Source organism: Elgaria multicarinata, chromosome 1, assembly GCF_023053635.1.
Source record: "Elgaria multicarinata webbii isolate HBS135686 ecotype San Diego chromosome 1, rElgMul1.1.pri, whole genome shotgun sequence".
In the NCBI taxonomy this organism is placed as follows: Eukaryota; Metazoa; Chordata; class Lepidosauria; order Squamata; family Anguidae; genus Elgaria; species Elgaria multicarinata.
Window position 1 is genome coordinate 27,411,663 of NC_086171.1, and position 20,983 is coordinate 27,432,645.

At 41.0% G+C, this 20,983-nt stretch overlaps 1 protein-coding gene across 3 annotated transcripts in view; it reads left to right on the forward strand.

Annotated features, from left to right (window-relative positions):
• The window catches only part of ZEB1 (zinc finger E-box binding homeobox 1), a 95,247-nt gene that overhangs the window by 71,325 nt on the left and 2,939 nt on the right, over positions 1 to 20,983 (forward strand). For 2 of the 3 annotated variants that reach the window (XM_063125250.1, XM_063125267.1), the window contains exons 4-8: positions 2,423 to 2,584; positions 7,669 to 7,871; positions 12,664 to 12,769; positions 15,094 to 16,901; positions 20,275 to 20,455. In XM_063125250.1, the coding sequence (XP_062981320.1) occupies positions 2,423 to 2,584; positions 7,669 to 7,871; positions 12,664 to 12,769; positions 15,094 to 16,901; positions 20,275 to 20,455 (2,460 nt within the window). The remainder of the gene's footprint in view (positions 1 to 2,422; positions 2,585 to 7,668; positions 7,872 to 12,663; positions 12,770 to 15,093; positions 16,902 to 20,274; positions 20,456 to 20,983) is intronic. The other variant, XM_063125259.1, reaches the window with a different exon arrangement.

The window sequence follows — 20,983 nt, forward strand, 5'->3', positions numbered from 1 at the left end:
AAGCACAGCCCCACAACAGAGACCTGCCCTGTGATACCATGAGCCTAATATCTGCCGGAGGCTGCAGAAGGAGAAAGTGGCATTCCTTCTCTAGATAAAGAGGCATAGGGAGTGAGGCCTTGCCGATTGTTCTCAGGGGGCAGAGAACAGGTGGAGGTTTGGTATAACAATAACATTATTATAGTTGATATAGCAGCAGCATGAAGTTGAGCTTGTGAGTCTTTGATTTACCTCTGATCAATCCTTTACTTCTGTAACTGAGACCTGAGAAAAGGATGAGCGTAGGGAAGAGTATTTGAAGAATGGAGAAATTATGTTTGTAACCCACCCAGAGAACAAAAGTCATTAGACAGTGCAGAATTAATAAAACGAAATAACAGAGGCCTGGGTTGAAGAGAAGCAGAGGAGGTGAGAACTTGCAGAATGAGAAACGAAGAAGTAGAGATGACTGAAACCTTTCAGTGCTTTTCTCAGACTAGCTTGGGATTTTTCCAGGCTTTTAAGAAGAAGAAAATAAACTCGGAAGAATCCCAAGTGAGAGCGTGGAGAGGTATCAACGCCACCCTTCTGCAACACCCAAAGCCACCTGCACTTCCCCTTTTGATACTGGCGTGGCCACAGGAGCAGCAGCAACAGAGGGGGCCAAAGGGAGACTTTTCCCCCTCTCCTGTCCTCCCTCTGTCAGTCTGTCATTCAGACTAACAGAGTAACGGGGCTCGGAGTATTTTGGTAGCTGTAGCTTCCGGAATGCGTTGCAGCAGCTCTTGAAAAGAACTGCAGATGCCATAATGCAACAGACCTTATCACTCTTTTAGACTGAGTGGTGGGAGGGAGGGGGTAGGGTGACCATATTAAAAGGAGGACATGGCTCCTAGTTCTTTAACAATTGTCTTGAAAAGGGAATTTCAGCAAGTGTCATTTGCATGTATGCATGCAGCACCTGGTGAAATGCCCTCTTCATCACAATAATTAAAGCTGCAGGAGCCCTGCCCTCTTGACCAGATACCTTTTTGTGTGTGCTAAGAAGTAGATGGTAGAAGCAGTGAGGGTTACAGGTGGAAGACAGTGTCATCCGGACACCCTTAAAATTCTGTGAAAGAGGCAGGGTGATTGCACTAACCTCAAAGTTGTTGGATAATCCTAGAAGCTAGGTTGCATGTACACCCATGAATATTTTGAGGGAAAACATAGTGTTTTTGAGCAGCCTGAAGCCAATGAGATTTGGCTTTATGATGATCATCCTTGGAAAACAAAGCCAATTCAGAGTGATGGCAGTGGTTTCTGAAGCATGTTGCCCTCACTCTTACCTTCACACTTTTGTACCTATTTATTTATTTATTGCATTTATATACCACCCCATAGCCGAAGCTCTCTGGGCAGTTCACGTAAGATAAAAAAAACTTAAAAACAATATACAAAAATAAAAACCCACAAAAAAACATGCAATATACATATACGTTTAAAAACACGATAACAACTTTAAAAATGATGTGCTAAAAAAACAGACCCAGGCTTATAACATATTGTTAAATGCCTGGGAGAAGAGAAAAGTCTTGACCTGGCACCGAAAATATGACTATGTCGGCACCAGCAGACCTCGTCAGTGAGATTGCTCCACAGTTGGGGGGGGTCACCACAGAGAAGGCCCTCTGTCTTGTCGCCACCCTCCAAGCTTCGCTCAGAGTAGGCACCCGGAGGAGGAGCTTAGATGTTGAGCGTAGTGTTCGGGTAGGTTCATGTTGGAAGAGGTGTTCCATCAGGTATTCCTTGTGGTCCCAAGCTGTGTAAGGCTTTATAGGTTAAAACCAGCACTTTGAATCTTGCTCAGAAACATACAGGCAACCTTTTTGAGCCCCCTTCCCTCTGCCTGCCCCCAAAAACAATTGCAATGGGACTTTCAGCTCAGCACCTGTAAACACAGGTGCCTCCATGTCATCTGCAGCCTCGCTGTTGACTAAACTACTAAATATCATGGCGCAATTGTAAACATTCAGACTTCTCAGGGTCAATGTATCAGAAACAATATGTTGGAAAACATTGCATTTTTTGCGAAGGAAGTAAAAATTCATTTGGAGAGAGAAACACAGGGCACTGCATATACTTTTGTATTTTACATGGCACAAAGACTCAGGTTGTCAAGCATTTTGAAAGTTATGGCAAAGATTAGGATAGTGAATGAAGCATAGCATGAAGATTGCACGTAGGTGGTCTGTGGGTCCAGAAATGGGACACGAAGCTGCATAAAACATTGAAGCCCCAACACGGCTGCTGAAGCCCGTCTCTGGGTTTTTCCTCTCATATTGCCCACATGTTTTCAACTTCAGAGTCATAAAAGCTATTATCTGTTCTTTAAAAATGAAAGCAAATTCTAACATTGTTATGAAAATCTATTAATTCCTTACAAATGGTCATTTACTTCTAGTGAAAGAAGATGAATGTGATTCTGATGCAGAAAATGAACAAAATCATGACCCTAACGTCGAAGAATTTCTGCAACAAGAAGACACGGCAGTTATCTACCCTGAAGCACCTGAGGAGGATCAGAGACAAGGCACACCTGAAGCCAGTGGCCAGGATGAAAATGGTAACTATTGCTTCAGTTTTCTGCCAGATGTAAAATGATTGAATCAAAAGCAGGTATGGTATACCTTGCTGTCTGCTTTGAATTTATTAAAAAATAGTGCCATTTCAACATGTAGTTAAAAAATACAAACTATTACTATTGTGCTCAAAATTTATATTTAACTTTAGGATAAATACGAGCCTGCCCGTGCTCTGAGATCTTCTAGGGAGGCCTTTCTCGCAGTCCCACCAACATCCCAGGCATACCTGATGGGTAGGCAGGAGAGGGCCTTCTCAGTGGTTGCTCCAAGGCTCTGGAACTCCTTCCCAGGGAGGCTAGGCTGGCTCCCTCTGTGCTACACTTTCGGGGGCAGGCAAAAATGTTTTTGTTTCAGCAGGCTTTTGGAGCTACTCTGGACCTGTGTTGATGTATTAGATTCCCTCCCCCTTTTTGATCTGTTACTGTTTTTTAAAAAATTAACATGTTTTTAATTTTACTATAGGTTTAATTCTATTTTAACTTTTGTAAATTTATATTTATATGTTTTAATTGTAAGTGTTTTAGTTTTGTAAACTGCCTTGAGTCCCAGTACTGGGGAAAAGGCGGGATAATAATAATTTTTATTTATTTATTAATTTATTAAATACACTTATATACCGCCCCCATAACCAGGGCTCTCTGGGCGGTTTGCAGACATTCTAAAATTAAGATAAAAACGAGTATACAAAATTTAAAATTCTAAAACACAGAACATACACACATAAAGCATTAAAAACCATTAAAAAAACTAAACATGTGGGTGATTCCTTTTTATGTCCCATAGATTCCCAATAAATCCATACTCTACTCTCTATAATTCAAGCATTTAGTTTAGGGTAACTTAACAGTAATTAGAGTTAAACATGAGTAATTTTTGTACTAAGCCATTCAGTCTACTAAATGACACTGGAATTAGCATGTAGGTATGGTTTCTGGGCTTTGCAATTCATATTGTTAACGTGTTTTTAATGCCAGTACTCTAACAGCAGGAGTCAACAGAAAGTAGATTGGGATTTACTGGTAGAACACCAGACGATTTGCAGTAGATTGGCAAGAGGCAATTGTTTAATAATAACAATTGTTTAATAATAGCAAAAAATACCACCTGCACAACTTAAATTGTCTACAGTCCCTGATTTGTAGTAGCTCAGATATAGACTGCAATTGTACCTGCCTGTTATTTCAACATATCGCTCATGGTGTGCAATAGGTAATCAGCTCTATTATTGTTGTTGTTGTTGTTGTTATTTATTGCATTTGTATACTGCCCCAAAGCCGAAGCTCTCTGGGCTGTTTACATAATAAAACACTCTATTTCCTGAACCAGCATGTTGCATCTGGTTGTCATCCGGCAACTCACCGTTTATTTATTTATTTATTTATTTATTTATTGCATTTCTATACCGCCCACTAGCCGAAGCTCTCTGGGCGGTTCACAGTTTTTGCACCAAGGAAGTGGGAGTAAAAAAAAGAAAAGAAGCAGGCTGGACAAGCAGAAACAGCCGCACAGTTCTCCGGATCGTAGTCATGAAATATTTAATACATATGATGAGCCCTTGCAAATCAAGACGCAGAAATGAAAAGGAAATGATGCCGAATGCTAGTTTTGCATCTGGCTTCAGTTGGTGGACCTCCGCGTCCTGCTAAATACAAAAATCCTGCAAATCTGAGGTCCACTCAGACCTGTGGGATTGAATGTTCCCAAAGCGCTTACAGTCAACATTAAATGAAAACCACTGGAGCGCTTACAGATTCTGCCCAAAGTAGTGAACGTTGGGTAGAGCAGAATCAGGTGGCAGTGGCCCTACAAGCAGGTGATGGGGAGAAGGATCTTTTTCTGAAAAGTGGGACTCAAGGAGGGACAGAAGAAGGGAAAGAAAAGCAGTGCCTTATGTGAAACAATAGAACATCCTATGCCTGTTCTGCTTCCCCCTTTCCTCCTGTTTCATGTTGTCCTTAGGGTTAAATCAGATGTGATACAGGAGACTCATAATTGGCCCTCTTGATTCTCCACTCCACTCCCTTTACAGCAGATGTGGGGAGACGCCCAATTCTGTTCACAGTCACGGTGCTTAGGGAGGAAGCGTTTAGCTTTCTGCCTGCACCATTTTCCTGAATGACGTTGCTCCCGTGAAGCTGCTCTTAGCCTTCTGAACAAAAAAGACAGGCACAATTCAGCTACCTGCCTTTTTCCTCCTGTGGGGACTAATCATGGCTTCAGTGCACAATTTAAATTGGGAAATTAGTTCTGAGGAACAGGCTAAACTCTACTTCTTCCAGGGCAGCTGCACTGATCAAAATAAGGGACCCCCCTATCCTTATGCCTGCTTTAACGTTGGGTGGAGGAGCGGAGTCAAAGAATCTGATCGCAGACCTTTTCTGCCCCTAGTCTGTAAACTGGTAGGCAAGGCCCTTGTCAAATTCTGTATGCCCTACAGTGTCTATTATATTGTAGGTGATCTAAAGTGCAGTCCTTTACATGTCTACTCAGAGATAAACTTCATTGAGTTCAGTGGGGATTACTCCCAGGTAAATAGGCATAAGATTATTATTATTATTATTATTATTATTATTATTATTATTATTATTTATTGATTTGATTTGACTCCTCTTTTCTCCCAAGAAAAATGACACTCAAGACGGTTGGTGGTGATTTTATATAATTTAAGGCAGTAAATTCCAAATGAAAAGGAAGCCCCTCCAGTATCAGAGGCAGTAAGCTTATGTACATCAGTTGCTGGGGAACATGGGTGGGAGGGTACTGTTGGACCCGTGTCCTGCTTGTGAGTAGCTGGTCGACAGCTGTTTGGTCACTGTTGTGAATGGAGTGCTGGACTGGTTGGACCCTTGGTCTGATCCAGCATGAATCTTCTTATGTCCTTATGCCTTTTATGGACCCCATAATCCAACCTTAGTATTCACGGCTGTGAAATATCATCAATCTAAAACTACTTTTAAAGGGACTGGCTAATGTTATAAGTATCAATAGCTGCATATTTACTGATGTACAATAAAATAGTGGTCCATAGTTGTTATACTATGAACTCAGATCAGAGATGTGTGCACCTTAGCTCACAGACATGTACACCTCTGCAGCACTGCACAATTGAATAACTGAGTCATGGCAAAAAAAAATGGCCTTCGTTTCCCCTGAAGTATGGTTCAAGTGGCTGGAGGCAAGGTACTTCACTTTGTAGCTCAATAACCTGATCCAAGATGACAAGTCCTACTGCCCTAATAACCACTTTGTATTTTTTAAAAGAAAGTGCAAGCATTTTAAAAAGGTTTTGTTAAGCATGAAAGAGTAGTGCTATCCAAAATATGAAAAGCTGTTGTAGATGAGCTGTGGTGAAGCTACTGTGTAAATATATATATATATTAAAAGTCCTTGCTTGTGACCTAATCTGCCTAATTATGCACTAGATGACTGCAGCTTGCTTTAGGTTTTTGTATAAGGCAAGCAAGTGCAAAGTAGGTTTATTTCACAAGCCTAGATTCCAGAGGGTGTTGAATTGGGTTCACATTTTTTTAAAACTACATGTATAACTCAAGGAAATCAGGGGTGGTAAGGCAGCAAGGTTACCTATCAGTTGTGACTCTAGAATATGAGGATACATCTGCCCTTTCCCCCCCCCTTCTAATTTCTTCTGTATCTTCTCTGCCACATGCTAAGCATCAGTAATCTAAAGCAGCATTCCCCAACCTAGGGCCTTCCAGATGTTTTGGCCTACAACTCCCAACTAGGGAATAAAGAACTCGCAGGGCATGGCCCTCTCCCAAGGAGCTGGGCTGGACAAGCGCTCGAGAGGCTGCAGGAGCCTCCCAATCCCTCAGCAAGCACAATTTCCAGGGCCTCCATGGCTGCCATTAGAGTGGAGGGGGGGAATACGCGATTCCCCCTGTCCACTGCCAATGGGCACCTTAAAGACACTTTTAATAAGGCCTTTAAGGCCCCCATCAACGTGAGGGGGAGAAACGCAATTTCCCTATCTGTATTAATGGTGGGTGCCGTTAACGCAGCAGGGGAACAGGCAAAGGGCGCAGGTCATGCCGCAGCTGCACCCAACTTCTCTCGAAGGCTCAAGAGCAGCCAGGCGCAGGCCTGTCCCTGGCACTTGGCACTTCTGCCTGGGCCCGTGAGGGCCAGACGCAAGAGAGTCTGCTGCCCTCACAGGCCCAGGCAGATTTTCCATACATCCTTACTCCCAACTTTTCTAACTGTTGACCATGCTAACTGGGGCTGGCGGAAGAGCACCAGGTTGGAGAAGGCTAGAATAATTTCTTGGTTTTACACATTTTTACAACAACCAATCCTCAATCAACCAAGCTGAGATCTCCCGAAACATCTACCTAAACAGACATTAATATATCTATTCTTTGCTGGGCTGGATATCATACTATTCCAGTCTTACTTTGACATCATCTTTCATAAACACGGTAGATTAAATCCATATTTATATTCTTGGTCATCGTGGTTCGTTTTCATAGTTTTGCTACTTTATCTACAAGGGTAACTTTGTTCCTTTAAAAGCGCAATTAAGCTACCAGAGATTCCTGTTTGACTGCACTGTAGTCATGGTTTATAGATGATTTGGACATACCCTTCAGACCCTGAGAAACTGACTAAGAGTGAACTGATGAAAAGTGAATTTCAAATTCAGAATTTAAGCAGAAGGAAGCTGTGCTACCTTCTATAGATTCACCTGAAACCCTTTGCATACCCTTTTTCAAGCCTCATTGGTTGAACTAGTTAGCTAAGTTTTGTTCTGCCATGGTAGAAGTCTTCGCTGCCATCTTCAATGTGATATTGATTCTCACAAAGTTCCTTGTAATTCTCTCTATATACTATAGGTGTGGGGAAGTGGAGAAAATTCTTTCTCTCTCTTGCTATTGGGTCACTTCACCAACCAATGAGGCTATCCTAAGAAATTCAGAACTTTTGAAAACCTTATAGAAGTTCCATGCACAATGGAGAGTCAACGTATATCCTTAATGTGCCGTTATATTGGCTTTTACCCTCTGTTTTAAGAATTAACAAAAAATTGTGTTTTTGTATTCTTATTCAGGCACACCAGATGCATTTTCCCAGCTGCTTACATGCCCTTACTGTGATAGAGGGTACAAACGCTTTACCTCTCTAAAGGAACACATTAAATACCGCCATGAAAAAAATGAAGATAACTTCAGTTGCTCTGTTTGTAGTTACACATTTGCATATAGAACACAACTCGAACGCCATATGACATCACATAAATCAGGAAGAGATCAAGTAAGTGATAAAGTGCATATCCATTCTATCTATACTTTAATGGTTGCCTTAAACATCTTTGTTTTTGTGTGCCTTTGAATTTGTTTTTATGTACAAATATTGTAAAAGTATATTCGACTTCAAAACACCATGTTCTAGAATAGCATCTAAAATAATTGCTTTACCTGGTGTGTCTTACACTTTCTACAAGGTTATGTTCAGTCATTGTTAAGCCACCTTTTTATTGTTGTCAGGCATAGACTATAATCAACTGGGACAGCTCACTATTTATTTTTTTGTCATTTATGAAGACTATTCTTTTCATTCCTGTGTTTTCCTTGCTGCAGGGAAGTTTAACAAGTCTAATTTCTTTGTTTGGACTGTACATAAGCTTTTTATGGGGACATAAGAATAATTGTTTAGACATAGTGATGCAGTTCTCAACAAATACATTCAAAGATTCAGCAACATGTTTTTTCCTCTGTCCCATACAGAGGGTCAGAGCGCATTGCCATCTTTCACACTTCTTCCCGTTTTCATTGCGCACTCCAAATCCCCCCTTCCTTTTTTGAGTACACCACAAGTCCCCTTTACATAAGAACTAGGCAAAATATGGTTTGCACAAATGATGATTGCTCAAACAAGGGATAGGGAGAGAAAATTGGTGTGCATGAGGGAAGTAAAGGAGAGAGAATGGAGAATATTACATAAGAGTTGAACGGGTTTGGTCAGTGCTGACCAAATCCAGATCCAATCAATGGCTTGAATTTTTTCTGGTTTTGAGAGTTAATTTTATGCTCAAGACAACTACACTGTCAATTTGTCATTTAACTAGGGCATTTTGTATTGGCTGAATGTTTATAGTAAGGTGGTTTGGCCAGAATCCTTTGGTGAAAGCAGAACTCATGTGTTATGATTACATTCCATGGGTCATTTCCAGACTTACGGCCAAGTTGTGGACCAGAGGGGAAAACTTCCCCCTCAGATCCTCTCCAAAGCCCTTTCCCCCAGAAATGAACAAGCAAAGCAGTTTGGCTCCTGGGGCAGGACCTGAGCGACAATGCAGCCGGGCGAAGAACCAATCAGTAAGTCGCCGGCCACACACAGGAGAGGATTCCCCTTACTCCTTTTGTCCCGCTGCATAGGAGGCACAAAGAGGACCCTCTGGTATGCAGGCAGGGACCCAAAACATATTTAGAAATCACACCTCAAGCAAGCAGGCAGGCAGCCAACATACAAACAATACACAGTGCGGCGCAGAACACATGCATTCGTTGGATATTGACATCTAGTCAACATAAATTTATTTGTTATTTTATTCTAGTTAGTTAAATATTTATAATCTGCATTCCAGGGCAAAAGCCTTCTATTGGACATTTCTCTTCTAAAGGCTACTAGTTTAGGGCAGGCATGGAATATGTCCAGGAATGACAGTAGCTTGTGATGAGGAGAGTCAAATTTTGTGGCAGGAAATTTGAAAACATACACTCACAATTATTTTTAGTAGTTATATAGCCTTATAATATGCAGTGTACTGTTTAATGTTCTTCTTGCTGGCTCGCATCTTGTGAAATAGATCAGCACTATTATTCCTGATTTACAGAATGTGAATCTGTGGTTGAGAGGTAAAAAGCTGCTGAGTCCACCCAGTGAGTGCAATTGAGAGAAAATCAGTGGGACAAGCACAGAATGCATTCATGTCTGGTTTTCTCTGGATTGCATGACTGAGTTGAACCTAGGTATCCTAGATTTAAGGACAACATGGTATTCTCCAGAAACCATGGGTTCTGGCTTTATGTTATACTTGGCTACTACAGATACAGAGATATAAGGATTAGAAACTCTGGGAATCATTCCAGAGGGATAGCCATGTTCATCTGTTGCATCAAAAACAGTCCTGCAGCACCTTAAATAGGAACAAGATTTATTATGGCATAAGCTTTCTCAGAGTACACTTTATCAGATGCATATGCTGTTGTCTTTAATTGGCAGGTATACCTACCCATGGTTTTAGAGAAATCTCTTGTAAAACAGAGGACCAAAACGCTCTGGTTACCTGGAGGCTTTTCATGTACATATTTTTGCTAGACTCATCTAGAGATGCAAGAGTGCAGAAGGCCTGTGTTTCCCTGTACCCTTTCTCTGCCATTAGGATCTTTATCTTTATTGTAACAATGATGGTCTCATGTTAGGCAAAATGCTCTCCCCTCTACACACAGGAACGAACACACACACACACAGAGGAACACACACTCCTGGACCTTCTTCATAGGCTGAATTTGGTGGTGGCATTTTTGGCAGTTCGATGGAATGGGTGTAAACAGGAGTAAACTTCAAGTATGGGACATACTTACTGCTGCTGGCGATCACTTCTGGCTTCTGCTAGGTATCTCACAAGACTCCAGAGTGAAGACATCTGAAACTACATCATGATGATGTCTGAAGTTAAATCAGACTGAGAGTAATGCTTCCTGCCCTTACTTTGGAGTGAAGTGGTTAAACAACTAAAAGGCATCCTGCAGCAGCTGGGAATATATTTGTCATCCCTGAAAAGACCATGTATCAGGCAGAAAGGGGAGAGGGGGAAAGCAAGCAAGGTTTTGTGAACAGTCTCTCTCTCTCTCTCTCTCTCACACACACACACACACACACACACACACACACCACACACACACACACACGAAAAAACAAGGCTTGGCAATTTACTCTTGTTAGACGGCAACATACTTTCAGAAACACCAAACCTTCTGTTCTTAAGCGAAAAAAGTTTTAACAAAAACCTTGGCCTGTCTCTAATTTGGCTGTAGTCTACTGTTTGTTGAACGGCTGAAACATGTTGCAGGATCTCTTTCTTTCAGATTCCTTTTTGTAAAATGTACTTTGTGTGCTTTCTTGGGTATGTTAAAGTGCTGGGCAGTTCTAGACCTTGTTTGCTTGCTGAGTAATATTATCAACTGAGCAGTAATACAATTTAGAATACCATCTACTTCAATCATTTCAATCATGAATTCACTGGAAGGCCCTGGGCAACTTACTGTATCCCAGTCTCAGTTGCATATCTGTCAAACGGGAAAATAGTGACTCATCTCACAATGCAATTGTAATGATAAAAGTCATAGGGACTAGCACCTTAAATTATTAAAGAACGAAATAATATCTGTTTTATTAACCCTATTTTGATACCCACTGAAAAGACTGGACAGCAAAGGATAAATTGTCCTTTCTCTTACATGGTTCTAACTATTTTGTGACCCAGAGGGTTGCTCTCTTTGCTCTTAAAGCAGCCAGCATAAGGGAAAAAGAATTAGAAAAAATGGATTAATTAATAGTTTTTATCAAATGTTGTAATATACAAGGGGTCTTATTAACTGTCAGTCATATATAATATATCATATACGAACTGTATGTTGTTTTAAAATTTTAAATCATAAATTTTAAGTAATGTCTGTTTGTTCTTAATGATTATGTGATTCTTTGAAATGGTCGGAAGACTTATTAAATAAAGGTATTCATTCATTCCATGCAGGGCATTCTTGCCCGATACGTTCACTTCAGTGTCCGGTACAGATACTTTCTTAATATTGTTGAGCAACCCTTGCTTGTGTAGGTACTTTATTGCTCCCTTCCATTTCACATAATCCTCTTCCTGTGTATCATCTGTTGCTGGGATGTAATGGATTGCTATCCACTGAAAGAGAAATTTCGCATCCAGTTCATAGGCAGAGTTGCATGCGTTCCCTCATTCATAACCGCCATGTGGCAGCTTGTTCTGAGTAGCCATGAATGGTGTTGTGAGCATCCATCTTCCACTTTTATGTTCTGAAACCCTGGGGAGTTTTGAACTGGGGAAACTTTTAAGTTCGGTGGCTCAAATAAAAATGCATAAGTGGAGAACTACCTGATATATCATAGCTCTTTTTTCAGAAAAGCGCTCAAAAATCATGAACAAGAATGTTTGGAATTTAACTTTTAAGAAACTGTGAACTCTGCAAAATCCAATTAGATATGAGTGGGGTTTTTTTTTTTAAATACCAATTCCATGGTTCTCCAAGGAGAACTAATTTTTCATACATTGGTAAAATCAAGCTCTACCTGTCAAAAAATGTCTCTTGTAAGTAGCTTAGGCCAATTTCTCTTAGCTGTTGCTACCTTAAAATAAGTGTGCCTCTAGGGCTAAATCATATTCAATATATTTTAAAATATGATGACAGCTTCTATTTTATGAGACAGTCACATTGCTTCAGCATCTTATTAATGATGATTATTAGTTATTTGTGAGTTCGACTAACTTTTAAAATATGATTTCTATGCATTTATTTGGAGAATGATTTGTGACTGCAATTGTTACTGGACCATCTTCTCTAGAGCAGTCCTGTGAAGTCGTTACATAAAGGAATCCGAGGCCAACAGTAAGAGCTGGAAGCATGTAAATGGAAAAATCAATTAAAATTTGAATAGGCTTTAATGTTTCTTTGTCTTCATAACCCAGATTCTTTGGATGTCTTTTACAAACAAAATAAGGGAATGCCTTGCTGAATTTCCTAGGCATGTAAAATGGCAACACCATCTCTGCCTGAAATTTTGATAGAGGGCAAAGTGATTTATGTGGCTTATTTTTCTAACTTTGCTCACCTATTTCCTTACTTATTTGTTTTTCACAAGCAATATTTTCAATCATCTGATGATTTTTTTTAACTCTATTAAAATTTGAATCCATCTCTTTCTGATGCAAATAAGAGATTCCTCACATTTGTGTTTTAGCAAACCGGTTTTATCTTTGTCTTCTGATTGATTGGCATATCCTCTCTTACAGAGACATGTGACTCAGTCTAGTGGTAACCGAAAATTCAAGTGCACTGAATGTGGAAAAGCTTTCAAATATAAACATCACTTAAAGGAACACCTACGAATCCACAGTGGTAAATATCCCAGGGCGTAGATTTTAATTTGCCTTTTCTGTCACTTGTATTGAAGTTATTTTTACTTACAGCCTGCATTATCAATTATGGCTCTTTTGAGGTACTGAACATAATTTCAAGATAGAGGAAAGTGAAGGCATATATAAACAAGCTAAGCAGGCTGTGTAAAAACAGGTTTACTGTCCAGTATGAGAGCAGTTCAACTGTATGGCTGCTAGATTGGCAAAATTGTAGGGTGGCGTTAAGTTGTTTCTGTCCTTGGATATCCAGTGATGCCTCTGACATGTGCTGCTTCTTAAATTATAATTATTGTTGGGCTAGATCCAAAGGTGTCTTCCAGTCATGGGCTGGTTTACACCTTGCCTGTTGTGTGAGAAAAGTGAAACTAAATCCAAAGATCTTATTCCATCTACACAACAGCTTGTGCAAACTCTTCTGGAAGTCAAAGAATGAGAACCTTTAAAGAACCTGATGTAGTATCGAATGATCTTACGTGCAAGCAATAGCAATAGTGTCTATTTTATTTCTGTTCAGTTATTTGCCTCCAACACAGAATGTCTATTGTATGTCTTGAGCTTCTTCAGACGAGCGTTTTATAGCACACTCAGTTGTTTGCAGGTCATTTTGATGATGCAGTGATCCTCCTGAGCGTCTCCCATTCCTTCCGCCATTTTTTCATTATAAAATAATCCTCAGAAAACACGACTCTTCTGAGCTATAGCGAAATTGGTTGCTATTTCCTGCCATGTGCAGACATTTCGCTATAAAATGCCCACTAGAAGGTGGTGTCCCACTAAACTGAATGGACCACGTGGTCGCTGCTTGCTTCCCTTTTCTCCTGTGTGTGATTCTGTTCGTATCTATTGCGGAAGAGAAGCAGGAAGCAAGAGCGTCAGTAAGGAAACACAATTTTCCCCCGTCTGAAAGAGCCCATTGATTCAGCTGAACTAGTGACACCCACAGCATACAAATTGGAAACTTACCCTTTATGTTTTATAGATGTTACATGGAACCTTGATCATAAAGAAAATGGAGCACATTGAGCAAATGTTAGTGATGATTAAATGCCCATCCGTGGAGAGAAAGTTAAATGTTCAAGTCCTGTTGAATCTAGTGGAATTTATTGATAACTAACATTCACTAGATTGCGCCCTGTGGGCGGAATCGAATGGGGCATTTATGCCTCCACCAATTCCTTTATGCTCCTCCAATTCCTGACCACAAGCACATCCCACCACTTGCGAAGGAAGATTTACTAATTCCAGGGCAACTGGAAATGAGCAAAAATGCTCATTTCTGGAACAGGATTTGTTGGCAGAGTGAAATAAGGGAGATTAGCCGGCGTGACCCAATCGAGAAATGAGGATTTCTGCTCATTTCAGGGCTTCCCCTGGGAAGCGCCAAATCACGGTTGAGCAAGCGGTGGGTCCCACTTGTGCAACAGAATCAGCAAGGCACGAGGAAACCAGCAGAGACATCAGTGCCCTGTTGGATTCTGCCCATTGTCATTTTTTTCTGAAGACTTCAATGCAAAACTACTTGAAAGAATAGTATAAATGTGTGCATGGGTGCGTATTAAATCCGCTTTCCATTAGTTTTGCATGTAGAAACTTGGGGATTTGCTGTGCTGATATTGAGTTGGATCCAAAGGTTACCTTCTTTATGCAGAAGGCATTGGGCAAAAACAGTGAAACTAAATCCATAGTGTCATACAGGAGCCATGTTTGCACATGACAATAAGCCACAGTTCTAACTAATTTTGTCTTATTGTGAACAAGCCCACATGCTCGTGCATGCTGCTCAGTCACCCACACTGCAAGTGGGAGAGACTGAACAAACCATGGACCTATTGTGATGTGCAAACTGAGAACTCTGGCTTGTCTCTCCCCAGAAAAGCCAGAGTCATAAACCAGGGTTTGTTCTTGGCTTATGTCTCTGGCTTTTCTGGGAAGAGAGATGATCACATTCCTCGTTTGCACATCACAAACCAAAGACAAAAGGTCTATGGTTTGTTTAGCCACTCCTATTTGCAGTGGGCGCAATCAACCAGCGTGCACCAGCTTGCTGACTCATTCGCAATAAGCCAACATTCTTTAGAATACTGGCTTATTGTGAGGTGCGAAGGGGGCCAATCTCTTGATGACTACTACAGGACCAACCTTTTGTAGCCGTGTATGAACTCTTGTGCAAGCTCTTGTGCTTGTAGCTATTTCCCTTTCACTCTCAGTTCTTTTGATCTGACCCTATAACTTCTTAACTGAGATGGCTTTATTGTAATGGTGTCTCGTTTTCTTTTCTTTTCTTTTCTACGTATGTATCTATAGGAGAGAAGCCATATGAGTGTCCAAACTGCAAGAAACGTTTTTCCCATTCTGGTTCCTACAGCTCCCACATAAGCAGTAAGAAATGTATTGGTTTGGTGCCTGTGAATGGCCGAGCACGATCAGGGCTCAAGACATCTCAGTGCTCTTCCCCTTCCCTTTCTGCATCACCGGGTAGCCCAGCGAGACCACAAGTACGACAAAAGATAGAAAACAAGCCCTTACAAGAACAACTCCCTGTAAACCAAATTAAAACTGAACCTGTGGATTATGAATTCAAGCCTATAGTGGTTGCTTCAGGAATCAACTGTTCAGCCCCTTTGCAAAATGGGGTTTTTAGTGGTGGTAGCCCATTGCAGGCGACCAGTTCTACTCAGGGTGTGGTGCAAGCTGTTGTTTTGCCAACCGTTGGTCTGGTGTCTCCAATAAGTATCAACTTAAGTGACATTCAAAATGTACTGAAAGTTGCCGTAGATGGCAATGTTATAAGGCAAGTATTGGAGAACAGTCACGCCAATATTACATCCAAAGATCAAGAAACAATCAACACTGCATCCATACAACAAGCTGGACATTCCGTCATTTCAGCTATCAGTCTTCCTTTGGTTGATCAAGATGGGACAACCAAAATTATCATCAACTACAGTTTGGAGCAACCTAGTCAACTTCAGGTTGTGCCACAGAACCTGAAAAAAGAAACCGCTGCCCCAACAAACAGCTGCAAAATTGAGAAGTTACCGGAGGATCTTAGAGTGAAGTCTGAGAAAGAAAAAAGCTTTGACGGAGAGACCAATGATAGCACTTGCCTTCTTCGTGGTGGCTGTCCAGGAGAGCCGAATGCACTTCAAGAATCAAAGCACTATGATAACAAAAATCCCACTCAGCCATCTCAGCTCAGTGGCGCAGAAGCTGAGAAGTCGGAATCCTCTGCTTCCCCGGAAGCAGGGGAGGCTAACCTATCTCCTGGTCAACCCCCTTTAAAAAATCTTTTATCCCTTCTAAAAGCCTATTATGCATTAAATGCACAGCCAAGCTCGGAAGAGCTCTCAAAAATTGCAGATTCAGTAAATTTGCCCTTGGATGTAGTAAAAAAGTGGTTTGAGAAAATGCAAGCTGGCCAAATTTCTGTACCATCATCTGGACCATCTTCCCCTGAGCCTGACAAATTAAAAAAATCTGTCGATAATGATGACCACACAGGACTTACGACTGCAAAAGAACCACAGGACAGCACGTCTACTTCCGTAAGTCCTCTCAAGACAGATAAATCACAGACTGTTTCAACAGGATCAGCTCCCAATGGTTCACGGAGTAACACACCATCCCCATCCCCCCTTAACCTCTCTTCATCTAGAAGTTCACAGGGTTACTTGTACCTTAATGAGGGTGTCCAGGAAGAGCCACAAATAGAACCTCTTGACCTTTCACTACCAAAGCAACATGGAGAATCCTTGGAACGATCTACTATCACGAGTGTTTACCAGAACAGTGCTTATTCTGTCCAAGAAGAACCTTTGAACTTGACTTGTGCAAAAAAAGAACCACAGAAGGACAGCAGCATTACAGACTCTGAACCAATTGTAAATGTAATCCCACCAAGTGCCAATCCCATTAATATTGCTATTCCTACCGTCACTGCCCAGTTACCTACAATTGTTGCCATTGCTGACCAGAACAGTGTTCCATGCTTAAGAGCTCTTGCTGCCAATAAGCAAACCATTCTTATCCCACAGGTAGCTTATACTTATTCAACCACAGTGAACCCTACAGTTCCAGAAACACCAAAACAGATGCAGGCCAATGGAAGTCAGGTACCTACATTTACATTGGTTTTTATGTAAATATTTTAGTTGATAAAGCAAATGTAAAATGTAAAAGATCACAAAATATGGTTGGGGAAATGCCATGTTCATGTTGCTAGCATTAGCTATTTTGAATGGCTGAATGCTGATTAAAGTTATTCTGTGCCAATTTGCCACACACAGGATATAAACAAGAGGTATACTTCTCATTCCATCTGCGAGATGCCATTTCATTATAATGCATAACCTCGTCTCAAGACTAGACACAGATTAGATGAAGAATCTGAGACTGGTATTGCACTTACTTCACTTTTCCCCGTGGAAACGCCTACACAATATGACTTCTTAGAGTTCCAACGGTAGTGGTGTCACACACGCTTGACCTGTATTTGGTAGATTCTAAAACACTTCCGAAAAGGTCTAAATGAAACACTTAGTCTGTATGATGTTTCCTTTGGGTCTCCCCATAATTTATGTTTGCATTTTATCATTATGTAGCAAAAGGATGCTGTGATTAAGGCTCTACCAAACATTCTTTCATTTTAATATTCATCAAAAATGCATATTTGGCAGACCTGACCTAAACATTAGGAAAACGCTGATCTTACCAATAATTGCATTTTTCTGAGGTTTTTTTGTTCTGTTTTCCCCCTCTGGTTGCTGCTTCATCTTGCCTCCATTTTCCTCCTCCATCATCTTTACTCGTACTGTCCATTTTCTCATTTGCCATACTTGGCACGCCATCTTTTATTCCAGTTGAGCCACATGCTTTTGTTTACAGCAAGCATAGCATTGTGACAGCCAATCAGATTAAATGGCAGTCAGGGGTATGTTACAAGGAATGTGGCAGCGTGACCCAGGGCATGTCTAGACCTGCCAATATCCCGGACATCGCCCCGGGATCATCCCTGTTTATCCACATGACGCACAGGGGATCCCAGGAGCAGGGAAGGATGATCCCTCCCTTTCCCCGGGATATTGGCATGCCCTTTAATTCTGACTTTTCCTGCGGTATTGGGCTCATCCCAAGACTGCGGGATGTGTGGCCAGCCAACCTGGTTTGTCCTGGCTCCTCGTGAGTAACAGCGAGGAGCTGGGGCAGGAGTGGAAATTTTTTTTAAAAAAAAAACCCACTTTTGCGATCGAATGCTCATGCGCTCTTTTCTGATAAAAACAAACAAAATGGCGGGTGCAACGTCTTCTTCCTCCCGGGACGTCGCGAGATATCCCCCACCCCACCCCCTCATCTAGCCATGCCCACAGACTCCAGCATGGGGTATCTCTTGTAGTAAGGGCTCCACTAGCACAGCCCCTGCCCCTCAAATACAGATTACCCGTAGGGGAGTGTCAGCTGCTGCCAACATGGAACCTCTACGCAGTCCATGCAGGAATAACCTAAGCGGAAGCTAACCCTGGGCACTTCATGTCTAGCTATTAGGCCAGGAGGGGATGGCTTCTATTGCCACGTCAGAGTCTGCTGCGCAGGAATACTTCTAGCAACTAGATGTAGGTGATGGCAGATGTATATTTAGTCCCCATGGTTAAGAACATTAGAAGAACCATTCTGGATCAGACCATGTGTCCATCTAGTCCAGGACTCTGTTGGCTGGGGACAGAACCCTGCCAAATGAGTAGAGATGTATGGGTTCTAGTTAAATCTGTTCCATCTGTGTTTTGTGTATTATGAGGCATCTTTTGCGCCATCATCCACTTATTGATGATTTCAGCTCCCCTCCCCCTTTGGAAAAGTATGCAAAAATGTCCAGAGATGTATCAAAAGTGTTTGGCTTTTCATGTGTGTTTATATTAGCGTTAGGTATATTTGGAAACAACTGTCCAACTAAATTTGCTTACAAATTCAGAAACTGCAAAAGTCTGGAGAATCCGCATGACTCAGAAAAAGACGGTCCTCTGTGGAATCCGTGGGTCAGAGTCATAGAAATCCAAACTCATCTGAATCCATTGTGGATTTCTCCCAACATCCCTACAAATGAGCCTTGGTTTTATTTCATTTTCTACTCATTGAAGAATTGTTAATCCTACATGATATTACTTAGATTTCCCACTCATCCCAACATGATACAACTAATATTATTATGTGTCTGGTCTAAATCTAAATTTAATCTTGCATTACTAAGGAAAAGACAGTTGTAAATGGCTGATTATGTAGTGATCACATTATTATTAAAATGTATTGCTAGCAAGTTTCTCTTTTTAGCATGTTGATACCATTAGAAGATACTAGCTTAGGGTGGAATTATTTAAAATGACTTTTCTGGCTTTCACCTTAATGGCTGAGAATGAACCTTTAGCACAGATAATTTAGAAATACATGGATCTATATAGGAGAAAGGAAGCAGTTTTAAGCACACACATATATTTATGATGTTTACAGTACACCCACATATATTTATGATGTTTCATCAGTATAGTACTGATTTTAAAAAATTACTGGTTTCAGACAGCACAATAACCAACAGTGGTTTAAATAGTCGACGGTTGGTTATTTAATCTACTGTGGATTATCGTGTGGTGTGTGGGAGTTTTTAACCAACGGTTGGTTATTTGGCCAAAATAACTAACAAAAATAATCGACGTTGTGCAGAGTTGGCTATTTGAACCACCTTGTTTATCGTGTCATGTGGAGGGAACCATTGGTTATTTCCTCAGCCACCATTGGTTATTTCAGCAGCCACAGAACCACAAGGCAAGAACAGTCAAAGCGGCAGCTGCTGCTCTAGTCCTGCTGGCAGGATAGATTTTCAACAGAAATGGCTGCTGGGATACTAGCAGGAGGACTGAGAGGGGGGAAGATTGAATCAACTCAGCATGGAGTCAACTCAATGCTGATCCTAATCCACACCACAGTTGATTATTATGCCATGTGGGGAGTACCCCCTAGATAAACAACTGTTGAATTGATTATTACCCCACCATTGACTATCCTGTTGTCCAAACGCAGCCAATGTATCAAAGTAGTTTAACCTAGAGCACCAATATTATACATTACTACTGAAAACATTTAAGAGATCTTAACGGACTCATAGCCCAATTGCGTTCTTGTAGTTTTCATATAACCACCTTCTCCATGAAATCTCTGTTTTTGTTTTTATTTTTCCAAAAGCTTTCTTTGCACAGCTTGCAAGCCTATCCCAAATATAAGTCTTTATACTAAATATCTGCTACTCTATAATTTGCAGATTTTCATGGCTTTCTAGTTATTATTGAAGTTGAATGGGTAGGTTCATAAAAAGAGAAGTGTCACTCCAAAAATGTTACTTGAGTGCAGTAAAAATAAGCAGTTATTTTGCTTTTTATTATACAACCTGCTGTGTACGTTGTATTTTAATAGATCTAAGAATTCCCTTCCTTGATTTCTTAGGATGAAAGACAAGACACTAGCTCAGAAGGGGTATCAAATGTGGAAGATCAGAATGATTCTGATTCCACGCCACCGAAGAAGAAGATGAGAAAGACCGAAAATGGAATGTATGCTTGTGATTTGTGTGACAAAATATTCCAGAAGAGTAGCTCACTCTTGAGACATAAATATGAGCACACAGGTATGTGAATAAGATGGTCTAGATCCAACTATAGTCATAGGCAGTTAGTCATGTCCAATAGCTGATAGCTCCAAATGGGACTATGCATCCCTGTTCATGTCAATTCAGTTCTAGTCAGTTCAAATTGGGATGCATTGGTGACAGACAGCTACCAACACATTTGCCTTCTGGCTCACGGCATTTTTCAAGAACATAAAAAGTTGCATCTTATTCGTTAATTTAAATGTAAATTGCAAGTCATACTTAGAGAATAACATGTAATTGTCTGTGTTTGAGAGGACGAGGCAAGAAAGAAAGCAATCAGCTGAGTTAGCTCTGGGCCACACACGTTTATTTATTTGTCTGTTTGTTTATTGCATTTCTATACCGCCCAATAGCTGAAGCTCTCTGGGCAGTTCACAAATGCGACCAGGTTGCTAATTCCGCTGTTCATGTCTGCCCTATTCACGTCTAAAGCAAAGAGTGGGCTAAGGGAGCAAGGCTAGGCTGAAATATGGCAGAAACAACCACAAGCTATGGCAAAATAAG